The sequence below is a fragment of the Sceloporus undulatus genome, chromosome 6 (assembly GCF_019175285.1).
Source record: "Sceloporus undulatus isolate JIND9_A2432 ecotype Alabama chromosome 6, SceUnd_v1.1, whole genome shotgun sequence".
NCBI classification, from domain to species: Eukaryota; Metazoa; Chordata; class Lepidosauria; order Squamata; family Phrynosomatidae; genus Sceloporus; species Sceloporus undulatus.
Genome location: NC_056527.1, coordinates 128,998,188 through 129,011,868, shown reverse-complemented (window position 1 = coordinate 129,011,868; position 13,681 = coordinate 128,998,188). Strand labels below are relative to the sequence as shown.

At 40.6% G+C, this 13,681-nt stretch overlaps 1 protein-coding gene across 9 annotated transcripts in view; it reads right to left on the bottom strand.

Annotated features, from left to right (window-relative positions):
- CAMK2B (calcium/calmodulin dependent protein kinase II beta) overlaps window positions 1-13,681 on the bottom strand; it is a 165,160-nt gene that overhangs the window by 12,728 nt on the left and 138,751 nt on the right. For 6 of the 9 annotated variants that reach the window (XM_042477026.1, XM_042477027.1, XM_042477030.1 and 3 more), the window contains one exon: window positions 10,686-10,734. In XM_042477026.1, coding sequence (XP_042332960.1) covers window positions 10,686-10,734 — 49 coding nt within the window. Of the gene's footprint in view, window positions 1-1,352; window positions 1,482-2,311; window positions 2,441-3,044; window positions 3,174-5,169; window positions 5,299-6,110; window positions 6,234-10,685; window positions 10,735-13,681 lie in introns of all 9 variants that reach the window. The other 3 variants (XM_042477023.1, XM_042477024.1, XM_042477025.1) reach the window with 1 other exon arrangement.

Sequence of the window (13,681 nt, the reverse complement as noted above, 5' to 3'; positions counted from 1 at the left end):
TTGGATGCAACCAAAGACAGCTCTTGCACCCTTGTCTCTGCCATGACTTGCCATCAGCTACAAACAGTCTTGGAACTGAAGCCCTGAAGCTATCTATCATTAGGCATCTTCAGGCTTTGTGGAGTCCTCACCTTAGTAGAGAAGTGCTAAGACTATGTATGGAAGCTGAAGTGATGCTTCCTTTATTGAAACTCCCTTGAAATTAACATGTGGAATGGCGGCACTATTTGTCAGTAAATAAATACACCTGTAATTGCAGGAAAGTCAGACAACCACATGCAGCAAGAGGGGCAGCTTTGCAACGGGGTGCATCCATGCATCAGTCCATGTTCCAGAGTGCCCGAAGTGACACAATGTCAGTCCTAGCTGCCACTATGAAATCTTAATAAGAGTTATATTTTGTGTTTTGGGTAGGCTCAGGGGGAGATTTTGGAGGGTCATTGGAAGCAAACCATTGTGGTTTGAGTAAAACTGTGGCCAGGAAATCACCCCATTTGAAAAAATATTCTGAGAGATTTCAGGAGGGGGGCATCTGGGGCTGCACTTAGGAGCCCCAATAGCCACATGCAACACACAGCTGGACTTGGCTCACCCCTGATGTAGAGCAGTTATCATTTAAAATGTTCTAACTGAATAAGAAGATATTCCCAATTAACTGCCATGAATCCTGGCAACGCTAACTCCTCTCTTGGCATAGGTCAAGTTTCTTTCAATTCTGTCACTGACCTTCTAAATAAATACTCAATAATAACATTAATTGGACAGCATGATGGCAATTAAGTGGCAACATGATTACTGGCATCTTGTTAGGTGTTTATATCATTGTAAACCAATTTACAATCACTTAAAAGTGAATTGTGATGTTGCACAATGCTTGTATTCTCAGAAGGGGAGCAGAGACCTAAATGCCTGGGATCACAGTGCAAATGGAGCCAGCAGCATGGCTAACACAAATGCATCCTAATGAATATGTCCCAATACACAGCTAAAATTCAACTGCAAATGATGACCAGAAGTGTGGAAATGCCATTTCTAGTGCTCCTGGAAGTGTCAATGAGGCCCATGGCGCAAAGAGCATGGGGGTGAAACCTGGTCCCCACCTCCCATTGCTTCTCACTCACCAAGTGAACTATTAGGCACTATATGGATTACCAAGTTGTGTCATATATCTATTGCACTCACTCTGCTCACCTGCACACCTATCAGCTCGGTGAGACTAATGGGTTAGGATGTGAAGCCATGCAGCAACACCATCAGGCAGTTATTTTACACCTACAATGTAGCAAAGAGCACTGGATTTGAACAGAACAAGTGAAGCTCAACTGCAGGCCACTCAAGACCATGCTACTTACGATCTGAAGGTAGAGGGTTTGGGATGAGTGGAGGTAAGAAAAGTGGGGAGATAGCAGGCTGTGGCCCCTCAGCTTCTGGGGCTCCAGAACCCCGTTTCACCATGCTTAGGACATCAGACAACTTGTTGGCTGGTGTGAAACAGATGAAAGAAAGCATGGAGAGACTAGTAATAGAACAAACAAACAAAAATGAAAGAAAAGTGAAGAGGGCTAGAAGTACAAGGGAGAAAGGGGGTCAGATCAAGGAAGGGGGCTGAAAAAGCTGAAAATCAATCTCTCACCAAAGGCAATGGCACTTTAGAGACTGAGAGGTCTCTTATGAATTAAGAGCTGCCAAACAAATGCCTTCAAATAAAATAAATAAAAGTTCTATATTATACCAGTATAAAGAATATCTTTGGCTGGAATAGAGTGGGCATTCTTCACAGAATGGGTTATTACTTTTCAGCATGCTTTTCAACAACTTTCTCAAACTTGCCTCTTTTGGATCCTGTATTCATTCTCCTTTGATTTAATGAAGAATCTGGAAAAGTTTATAGACTGCAACTCCCAACATTCACAGTTAGCACTGCCAGTGGCTATGCTGTCTGGGGATTCTGTGAATGGTGGTTCAAAAGGGTGGAGGACAATTCCAAGATCTGATTTATTATGCATTAGACTTTGCCAGCATGACCTACTTCAGGATCTACTTAGAAAACCACACACACCTAGGAGGTTCAGGAAAAGCAGCTGAAATAAGATTAATGTGGTTTAAAAATATAAAATCTATAGAAAAGTACCAGAGGAGGTTTCAGTGATGTCAGTTATAGAACAGCCACACCAGGTTGCTAATTTCTTCTCAAGGGAGTGACTATGGAAGATCACTTCTTTAGCTGGCCTGCTTGAACATCCCAAAGGGTTTCAGAGCAGCCCAATAATTGCAAAGAAGAAATCATAGGGAACCCCCAAACACTACTTACATTGGGGAGGAAGAGGATTGGCAACGTTGCAAGGAGGACATGGAAGGGTGATTGAGGACTTTGGCTCTTCACCTTCCGGTGGCCCAGTACCCTTTTTCACCATGCCCAATACATCAGAGAGTTTGGCAGCTGGGGTAGGATAGATGAGAGAAGGGAAGGAAGGGAAAGACGTGAAAAACAAAGAAAATGACAGAGAAGACATATAGAGAAGTGGGGGAAATGATAACAACAAAAAAAGAATCAGCTTGAGGATGGGGGAGGTAAGGGGTTATGAGTTGGGCCCTTTTAGATGTATTTTTAAAATGAATATAGTGTTTTCAATTTTAAAACTGAATGAATATAAGACAGAATGAGAAAAAGAGAGTCAGTATGTAGCAAAATAACACAGAGAGGGGGCCATGGACATCTCCTTTGCCCCATACTTGTCAGCCCCACCTCCCCATTTTTTGTTGTTGTTAACCACCCTTGAGTTGATCTCAACTCATGGTGACCCTCTGGATGTGACATCTCCAAGGGTCCATATCCTCCATTACTTTCCTTGGTTCTTCCAGATTCATAACTGTGGCCTCCTAAATGGAGTCTATCTATCTAGCACATGGTCTTCCTCACTTTCTGCATCAATCAGGGAAACTACACTTTTCATTTAAAAGGATAAACAAAATAGAAATAAAACCCCTAGGAATCTGCAGAATGTCTGTGATACACCTACATGCAGGTATCCTCTGCTACTTACACTGGAAAGGAAGAGGATTTGCAGCACCTGAGGCTGGGTTGGGAAGGGGAATGGGAGGCTTTGGGTCTTCAGCATTGGGGGGCCCAGAACCCCTTTTCACCATGCCTAATACATCAGACAATTTGGCAGCTGGGGTGAGAGGAGGGAGAGAAAGAGGGAAAAAAACAAGTAAAACAGAAAAGACCAGAGATGAAAAATGAGTACGAAAGGTTAAAAAAAGAAATCTACAGTACTTGAAGAAAGAGACTTTTCATATAGCGAGGACATGGCTTTGACTGCTTGTTTCTTAAAGTGTTTACATTTGGTATGGAAATTTGTGGCCCTCCATCTGCTGGACTTCTGATCACATCATCCTTTTCTATTAGCTGTGCTGGTCAGGGCTGCTTGGAAGTGTACTCCAAGAACATATGGATAGCCATGGTTGCCAACTTCAGACTTACACATTCAGTGAGTTCCATTCAGGGAACTGTAATATTTGTCCTTGCATTCTGGGATGAAAATGTGAAGACTTAAATTTCAATTTACAGCACACAGGGGCTCTCTATTTGTGATGTCAAATCCGATGCAACAGCCTCTTTAAATGCCTTTTAAAATATTTGCATAGAAGCACTCAGAGATGCTATGTAGCACTAAAAATGCTACAGTAAAGAAGAATGTTTAGAGACTCTTCAACCAGTCCTTGATGTCACATACCACTTACATTGGAGAAGAAGTGGATTTGCAACAAGAGGTGGAAAGGGCAAAGTAACAGAAGAATGCGATTCTTCTGCCTCTGGAGGGCCAGAACCTCATTTCACTATGCCTGGTACATCAGAGAGTTTGGCAGCTGGGTTGGGACAGATGGGAATAGAGAGGGTAAAAAGGGAAAGAAAACCATTTAAATGTAGGGCAGGAAAGAAAAGTACTAGGAAGAGATGCTAGAAAACAGAAACAGGACAGAATGTTATATAGGGGGTTCTTCTAATATTATTCAAAAACTCCTAGTCTAAAATAGTGGCTGGCATCCTATATTGTAGTTACAGATCTGGACCCTAGAATTATGAATCCATAACTCTCTGTGTTCAGTAATGTTATATATATTCATGATCTTGGCACTATTGCCATGATCATAAATTTCTCCCGCACTACAAACTTACCTTAACAGCTAGCAGCTGCACTGAGTGATAGAAGGCTGCTCCACAACAGGATAATACATCCAGCTCCCTTTTGCCGACTAGCAGGGCTCCGACAATCAGAAGCAGGACCTCTGTTGCAATTCCTCATCACAGGTTTTCTTCCTGGCAAGACGAGGCTAGTAACATCCCGCTCCTGTGCCTCAATTGCCAGCAGAACAGATCTGGATTGCTCAGTGCAGCTGCAGGCTGTTAAGGTAGGAGTGTGGTACGCTGGAGACATCACTTTGTTATGCATTTGAAACAGTGGCCTGTTACAGACTGCCAAAATAAAGCTGCTTTGGGTCTCTTTGCAGGAATGCTATTTAAGAGTCCTAAGAGTCTGGAGGTCACGCCAAAGCCACACTCCATTCCTAAGCGCTGGAGTGCAGCTTTGGTGCAGCTTCTGGATTCTTAGGATGCATGCATCATTTAAACAGCATACCTCCAAAGAGACCCAAAGCAGCTTTATTTTGGCAGTCTGTAACAGGCCTTTAAGTACATGATATAAACTCTTGGCCAGTACTCCTAATATTCTCCTGAAACATTGCTGTGAGTGCAAAGAAATTTTAGTAAAATCCCTCTCCCCTCAATGTTTTATTCCCTTCAAACAATAAACTTCTTTAGCCTTTCCAGGCCCACACAGCGGCTGCATGAGGACTCACCTCCAACCTGGTCATTTTAGGGGAAATGCTTTCCATGAATAAGCACGGTTTTCATTCTTTTGCAAAAGAAACACACAACACTCACTTTCAGAAGCAGAAATAAGAAAATACTATTAAAGTTGCAGGCTTCTGGGCAACATCTCCCAATTATTTCCGTACAATGCACAACTCAAGAAATAATTAATTTTAAGTACTACTTGAGCAGTGCAAGGTCACATATAAAAACTACAAAGGCTTTGTATGACTGTGTAGGCCTCCTTGGATGTTGTGTCCAGTGCTGCAAACTCTAGTGGTCATTCAGCTACTTACACTGGGGAGGCAGAGGGTTTGCAATAGCTGGAGATGTACAGGGTGAAGAGACCGACGTTATTGATTCTTCCACTTCTGGGGCCCCTGATCCTTTTTTCACCATGCCAAATATATCAGACAGTTTGGTGGCTAGGCCAGGACAGATGAGCAAAGGAAAGGAGAAGGAGAAATGAGAGAAAGCAAATACAATGGAAAAATAACAGAGGAATGGAGAAAGCTGGAAAGATGGATTAAGAAACATCTAACACCAGCCCACCAAATAACTAAAGCATAAATTGTGTTATTATCTGTACATTTGTGGCTGCTTAACACTGGTACATAATAATGTTTGGATGCAGACTGAGCTAGCTTAAATCTATGGAACAAATCGGTAATGTCTTAAATTATTATGGACCCAGTGCTAATAATTATCAATGTACTCAGGTTTATCTCTTTGGGATTATTCTCCAGAACAAATGGCTCATATCATGGTTTCCTACTCCATGATCAAGTTGTATAAGATGCAGCCTCACACACTGCCTCTTATTCATCAGTGCCTTGCCTTCCAGAAGAAGGGATCAGATGTTTCTGCAACAATACCTGTGATGTATGAACTTAAGAAACTTTTCCATTTAAGCTGTGACTTGAGAACAAGCCAAGCGTCTATTTATGGTATGTTCTCAAACCATAGGCTAAACAAACCACAGTTTTCAAAGTTTAGATATCACTGAAATTTTTAGTTAGCTTAACATTGAAAGTTGATGCTTTTGATCCCCTCTTCTGCTGCATGAAAGAGAAAGTGAGGTGTGTGGGGGAGTTTCATAAATCTGAATGGATGCTTGGAAAGTGTAGGGAAAAAGCAGGTATTTCTCTATGAATTTTTCCCTGGGACATTTATTACCAGGCATCATCCACACTGAGTGGAAAGTAGAAATTAGAAATACAAGGGCCTTGTGACTTACAAGCAGCAGCAATAGCAGCAGCAGAAACAGAGGGCATCGGTGATGTCTGCACACTGGGAGTAATTTCAGGGACAGATCCTGGATTCATCTGGCTTTTTACAACCTCATTATCAGTGGTCTTAACTGGTGAGAATGGGTGCGAGATGAGAAAAAAGAAAGAAAGAAAAACATAAAGAAAATAAAACAGATTCTTAAAAAGGCAGCTTTGGTGTGAGAAAAGAGGAAAATGAGCAAAGGAAAGCAGAATATACATTAATAAGGAAAGAAAAATGGATGGAGAAATGGAATATATACAAACGTGGCAAGAGGACATCTAACTACAGGGCTTCACTGGTGAGAAAAACAAATCACACTATTTGTACATTGTTCTCATGTTCAAAGCAGTTTACAAACCATTATGCCAACAACAGTCATGTATTATCGTCCCATATTACAAATGGAAGGGAAAAGGAGGTATGGAAGCTAAGAGATAATGGCAGATCATACAATGACTTAGCAACTAAAAGTTGAGATTTGGACCAATGACACCCTGGATTATAAATAATGATTTTCACCTTTGTCAGAACATGGAATGAACCCACTACAATTCTCAACGTCTCTCATTTAGTTTGAGATCAGTGGTCCAAAAAAGTAGCCTTTCCAAGCCTGACTATTATTGTACTACGGATAATCAAGATACCTGTGATTTCATACCTTCCCACTAGGCTGCAGAGCAGCTGCACTGCAATGCATGTTTGCTTTGGATGCTTGGGAATTGTAAGACGAGACGGAGTAATTTAACACCTCAAATGTGTTAACGTTATAAAATATAAATAGGCCAATTTAAGAACAATACCACAGACCTACTTAGAACACCATGCTTACATAGTAACTTAATCAGACTAAATTCTAGTGTATCATTTCCTAAAAGAATTAGTTAGCTAAACCTTGGAATGCTTTTGCTGTTTCTAAGTTTCCTTTCTCTAGAAAGGTCAGGATGACGTTGCAGTTTAGTCTTTATCTCACTCTTCCTCTGTGTCAAGGTATAACCTTGTTTGCTTGTGGTTACCTCTTTCTTTTGATGCTATTTGTGTTTTGTTTCCTAGTGTAGGATGCTAAAGAGTAGCCATCTAGCAAAGCTGAGGCTGCATCCTCTCCAATTTTTCCATTAGTTTTCTTTTGCTTCTTTTTCACCCATGGTCAGATTATCATGGTACAATTACTCCAGCCCCTTTACTGGCTAGTGACCCAATGCTAATGTAGACTATGTATGCCATGCTTCCTAGTTTTCCTCCAGTAGCCGCCTGGTGTTTCTGTTGTAAACAGTATCTTGTGTGATACTTGAGTAATTTAGCAATAATGCATGTGATCAGGCTGTCATTCTCCCCAACGTTGCTGGGCTAAAAATGGAAGATTGTTGTGTGTGACTACTGAACTACTTAATTTCTGTGCTACTGATCTCAGAATATATATCACACATCTGCATATGAAGAATTCTATTTTGGGAATTGTTCCAGAGTCCAACCATCTTAATCTGTCCTTGCCCTCTTTTCGGGTTGTCAGACTGAAAACTGGAGAGTGTTCCTGCTTAAGTTCTTGAAAATATTATATATCCACCAACAATAGTCATAGGACACAGACCTCTCCTTAGGCTATTTCTGCAACATCCTAGTTACCTACATAGGTTTCTCTGGTTTCTACGCTGAAAGGCTACTTGCACTTTACTCTAGAGTTTTCCCCAGCTTGGGAGTGTAGGACATAGGAGTGTTTAATCAGTCTTCTAGAAAACAAAGCCAGTCTGGCTACTCATAAGTTACCTCTGTTCAGAGAAAGAACCACAACCTGTCATAGAAATCTTGTGCCGCAAAAATTAGCCTCCAGAAAACAAGCATCTTCCACACTACAACGTACCCAGACCTGCATTGTGAACAACCTCAAGATGATATACTTGAAAACAAACATCCATTTAGGTATTAAGGGGGGGGGGGGGAAGATCATACAGGATAACAGGAACAATGATCTGGAAGTAAACCCCACTGAAGTCAGTAGGCTGTAATTTAAGTATACATGCATGGGAAGGCACTGGTGATACTGGCTCCCTCCATTACATTATCCTGAATACAAAGAGAAGAATTCCCAAAGGTATCCAAAGTAGCAGGAACTACTTGAATTTGGTCTTTTTACAATACTCGGTAACCCCATTGAAGAGAAATAATAAACATTTACATCAATATTTGTTGTGCCTGCCAGGAACAAACATACACATTCTGAAGTCCAAGCAACTTTGCTTTACAACATTTCTCAGTATTCTTTCACAACACTGATCTTCAACAGGTGGGTTAGTATGTAAAAGTAGGTTTTGATACAACCTAAAATTAACCTTCCAGAGAAAATTGGGTATACTCTGATAAAAATTGAAGTAGGCTCCCATATTATTGCAGTCTAGATTACAGGGGGATTCCTAGATCTAAAAAAGGTGAAGGCTATCAGCCTATAATGCTGCAAAAGATCACCACATAGTTATTTGACTGTACTCAGCATAAGTTTCACTCTTAAAAAGATTGTAATCTCAACAAATTCTTGACTTGTTTATTACAACAGAGTTGCTCTTGCTGTCAACTTTCATAACACAGAAATAAGTCACCGCCATCCCAAGCATCAGACTTGCAGCACAGATTACAGGTTGGTCTTCTTTATCCAGAAGTCTGAAATTCAAAACATTCCAAAATTGTTCACACAGGTGGCTGAGATAGTGACACCTTTGCTTTCTGATGGTTCATTGTACGCAAACTTTGTTTCATGTACAAAACTATTTAAAATACTGTGTATAAAATTGCCTTCAGGCGATGTGTATAAAGGGCATACAAAGGGTAAATGAATTTCGTGTAAAGAATTGGGTCCCATCCCCAAGATACTTCATTATGTACAGTATATGCAAATATTCCAAACTCCAAAAAACTCTGAAATCCCAAACACTTTTGGTCCCATGCATTTCAGATCAGGGAGACTCAACCCATATTATATTTTTTCAGATTGTTGTTGTTACTACTACTACTACTAGTAGTAGTAGGATGGAATGTCAACATTAAAACAGTATTAAACTATTGACAATATTATAATGATCTAAAACACTCAATAAGGACAAAACGTAATTAAGAATAGTTCAGTTTGGACCAACACAGCACCTTTCCAAATATTTTAAAAGGAGAGGGCCATTCTCTCCTAGCCTCCCTAGGAAAGGAATCCCAGAGCCTAGGGAAAGCCATTGAAAAGGCTCTATTTCATGTCACCACCAAGTGTACTTGTAAAGATGGTTGAAAGAAGGGCTGTTCCTAAGCATCTCAAGGCCCAGGCATCCTTATATGAGGAGATATGGTCCATAAGACAACCTAGATCTAAGCCACAAAGGGCCATATAGGTCATTACCAGCACTTTAAATTGTGCATGGAAACGGACCAGCATCCAGTGGAGCTGTTACAGCAGAGAAGTTGCATGATCCCTGTAACCAGCTTCAGTTATAGTACACAACAAGGACAGGAATATAAGTGATTATAAAAATATTGATTAAAAAAAGACACTTAAATTTAATGTTCACTGCAACACAATAGCACTGTGGAGCACCTGTAGGCAAAGCCTATGGCAAAGCAAACACTGTGTTCCCCAAAAATGGAAAACTAGGGCAGTAATCTATGGTTTGTTTATTTATTTCATTTATATGCTGCTTTCTAGGAAAAGAATCCAAAGGGGCTGAGAGATAAAACCAGTTAAATTTTTTACAATTAAACTTTTTAAAACAATTATAATCGTCCTGCTAAAATATTATAGAAGTGCATTAAATGTGCAAAAGGTAAAGGAAAAACATAAATAGACCCCCCGCCCACATATAAACGCATCCCTGACAAAGATTATATATTAAAAGCCTGCTTGAATAAAAATGTCTTTGCCTGCGGGCGAAAGGAAAGTGGGGAGGAGGCCAGCCTAGCCTCCCATTTCCTTAACAAACAAGCCTGTGATGGTGGCAGGACCAAAAGAAAGCCTTCTCCTGAAGATCTTAGGGCTTTAGCAGGTTTGTATGGGGAGACATAGTCCATCAATATGAGTCAATATGAGTCTGAGTCAATCCACCTGCAATGTGGTCTTTCTTGTCTCCTACTGCTTTCTGTCTAACCATTCGTTATTTTCTTTTCTAATGAGACATGTCTTGTTGCAATATGTCCAAAGCACAAGAGTCTCACTTTAGTCACTTTGGCTTCTAGAGAGAGTTCAGACTCGATTTGCTCTAAGACCCATTCATTTCTCTTTTTGGCAGTGATGGGTATCCTTAAAGTTCTCCTTCCTCTTCTACACAACCATTAAAAGTACAGGCGCTTTCTCCATTTTTTGCTCTCAACAACTTTACTCCATTGCCATTCTACCCAGGACACGTTCACTCTCTGCTAACCTGTACCTGTGCATTTCCCTCATGTGGGTTTTTCATGGCTTCCAAGGATCAAATGTACAGTTAGCCTCCAAAGGCCTCAAGTGCTGGTAGTTTCATGTTACTAGCTTTTAATCTCACAACACTTTGGTTTTCTGGATGCCCCCTTAAGACCATACCTTTCGTGTCTTCATCCTCTATGGTGGTGTTTGTGCTGTCGGATGATTCCTGTGGAAAGATACAGGGGTAGGAGGAGGAAAAAACCAAAATGTTAGTGGTTCTGGCCAGAAACAAACACTTGAGGACATGCTGGGACTGTAGCCAAAGAGGGATAAAATGAAAAGAAGGTTCAACCTTTTTCAACAGCCCTGCCTCAAACCCCCAAAAAGTGACTATTAATCAGGACTTTTCATTTTTCCACACCTAAGTGTAACATCTCTAAAACCAAGTAGTTTCAAAGATATAAAAGGGATTCTACCAGAGAAAAGCAAAAGCATTAATAAGAGACTTTCAGTACTGTCTCAAATCTTTTTCAAAATATTATCACAACTTCATAATTCTTACTTTGAACCATATTTATCTTTGAATGTATATCCGGAAATCCCTCTGAAGAGTGTCCATTTCCTTTATAAATGAAATAAATTGAGTCCAACTATGTACAATGTAGTGCTTGTTCCCAATTGCACAGAAGGGGAGAAACAGACATCTGCCTGGCTCGCCCATTTGTTTTTCTTGCTTCTGGGAGTGGAAATACATGCACCTCTGCTGTACTGCAATCTGTTACAATTGCAGAACACCTCAGAGGGCACAAATCTCAATATGAGTTCAGCCTGGAATTGGTACCACAAACAATGTGGATAAAGGGAAAATAGACACACAACAGACTTTTGCTTCTGCTTATGCATTAATTGCAGTTCTTAGGTTCACCTAGACTGTAATTGCCAAGGAAATGGTGATCTTCTGGCTGAAGTAGATGCTGGGCACTTGGCACCTACAGTAATATAATCTGTCATTCCAGTGTGCCGATTTACACAGCATAACTCATAATAGTATGCAATTTCCTCTCCCCCCAGCAGTTTATCATTAACACCTCTCTCACTCTCAAGAATGTCCAATTCTGTATGGATAATATACTGATGTGCCAGGAAAGGGTAACACACACCAATGAGCAAGAAGATGGCACCACAAGGTGAGAGATGCTCTGAGCTGCAGGGCTGAGAAAGACAGCAGGAAGTATACCTAAGTTCTCCATGTTGTTTCTGTGACCATTTTTCTTAGGGAAGGAATTCCCATTTGTACTCCAAGATGGGATATTAAATCTTAAAGGCCTCAGAAATCCCCTGAAATGAATTATGAAGCTACTGTGGGCAACTGTCAGGGTCAGGCACTCTCCAAATGCCCTTACCCTGTGACTTGCTTCTTCCCCATTCCCATCACATGAAATAGGAGACTCTGGCTTAATACCAGTTCATAAACCAAGCAAATAAGTTATGAGTGCTTGGCCCTGATTCTTCCCAATGGCTTCATAATCCCTACTGTCATTCGTACTTTATGCAAATACTTTCCAGCACATTTCACCCTATTCATTAAATTGTACCAGATTAAGCCTTTAAGGGAGAAAGAGATAGAGAGAAATAAAGAATTACCTAGTGAGCCAATACAAAACAGCAAATGAGCACCTTCCCAATAAATCAAGCATTCTAATACAGGTTAGATCCAGCGAAAAAAGAAATAAAAACTAGTTACAGTTTATTCTAATGAATTTTTTTGGCCAGCAACCAAGGTTATGTGAAATTATAATACATTTCAATTGTAACTCAATGAGAAATAATAACTTTCTTTTTGTGCTGCAACCATCATACTGTCATAGTTATGGAGTTGTGGCCTTGCAACAGAGGTAGCTTGTGCTATGCCTCTTATAATTAGATAAAACGAATAAATAAGTAATAATTATTTTTTGAGAAACACAACTCCTTTTGGGGCCTTGAAACTATATGTATAACTAATTATTTTTAAAAGTTACTTTCCAAGATCTGTTTATGATGGTGAATATAGTTTAAAGAGCATTTTAGAGTTCTTCCCAGGGCGATTCAGTTTACTAAGCAGGCGAGAACTGTGCACTGCTGCAAAGGATGTGTATTCAGCTCATGGACACTTCGATGCCCCTGTTATACTCTGCCCCTGTTATATTCTGTGCAGAATGTTTAACCTTCTCTTGTCCTTCGGTGTGCTGCTTCCATTATGCGAAAACCATTCTTTTGCTTACAGCCTTTGACTGCTATGCCAGCTGCACTGCAGGACAGAAATAATGTAATAGAAAGAGGGAAGTTCTGGAGCGAGGTCACAGGATGTGAGAGTGGCACTGTTTTTGTGAAGCAGCATTTCCATTCACAGTGCATACGGTTGTCCCAGTTAGTCATAGAGACTAAGCCAGCTCCATGCAAAATCCCCTTGCCTCAGTGAAAATGGTTGCCAAAGAACAGACAATAAGGGAAGACTTGACTTAATCAGAGGTTGAGCAAGTTCCCGCTGCTGAGCTCCGGTCCTTCCGTTGGAAGACTTCAGTAGGAGCCATAGCTTAGTAACTACCACTTGCCAGTAAAGAAAAGACATGGCCCACTGTGGCCTAAGTGAATTTTAAGTGGTTAAAATTGTAGTCCTCCAAGATGGTCCCTTCCAAGTCTTAAGATTCTGTGATTCTGTAAATCTTGTAGCATCTTTGAGACTAGGGAGATTATCACACAAGGCTTTTAAACTGCAACTCAAGTTGGAGAATAGTGTCTTTGGCCATACTTATTGCACTTCGTTGTCTCTGTCTCATTGCTACTTTGCCTGCAAACTGTTGGCAAAGTGTCCCTTTTCATTGATGGGAAAACCCACCAATAAGCTTGCAATTCTGCTGCTTCTCTATTACTCCACAGATGCAAATAGGTTTCACCTGCTGTAGTTCTGCTGCTGGGCAGTTACATGGCATCAGTGAGTGTGTTTCCTCGCCTCTCCCCCATCCCTTTCAATATTCCCAAACAGGCTATTATACTTTTTCCTTTTATTTGTTTATTTTTACTTAATCACATTAACGTAACTTTGCAATTGCAATACAATTTTAAAACAACAGTCATGAAAGGCATGCCAGGTAGGATGCAGAGCAGGAAGGAGGGCTTAAGGAAGAATGTGT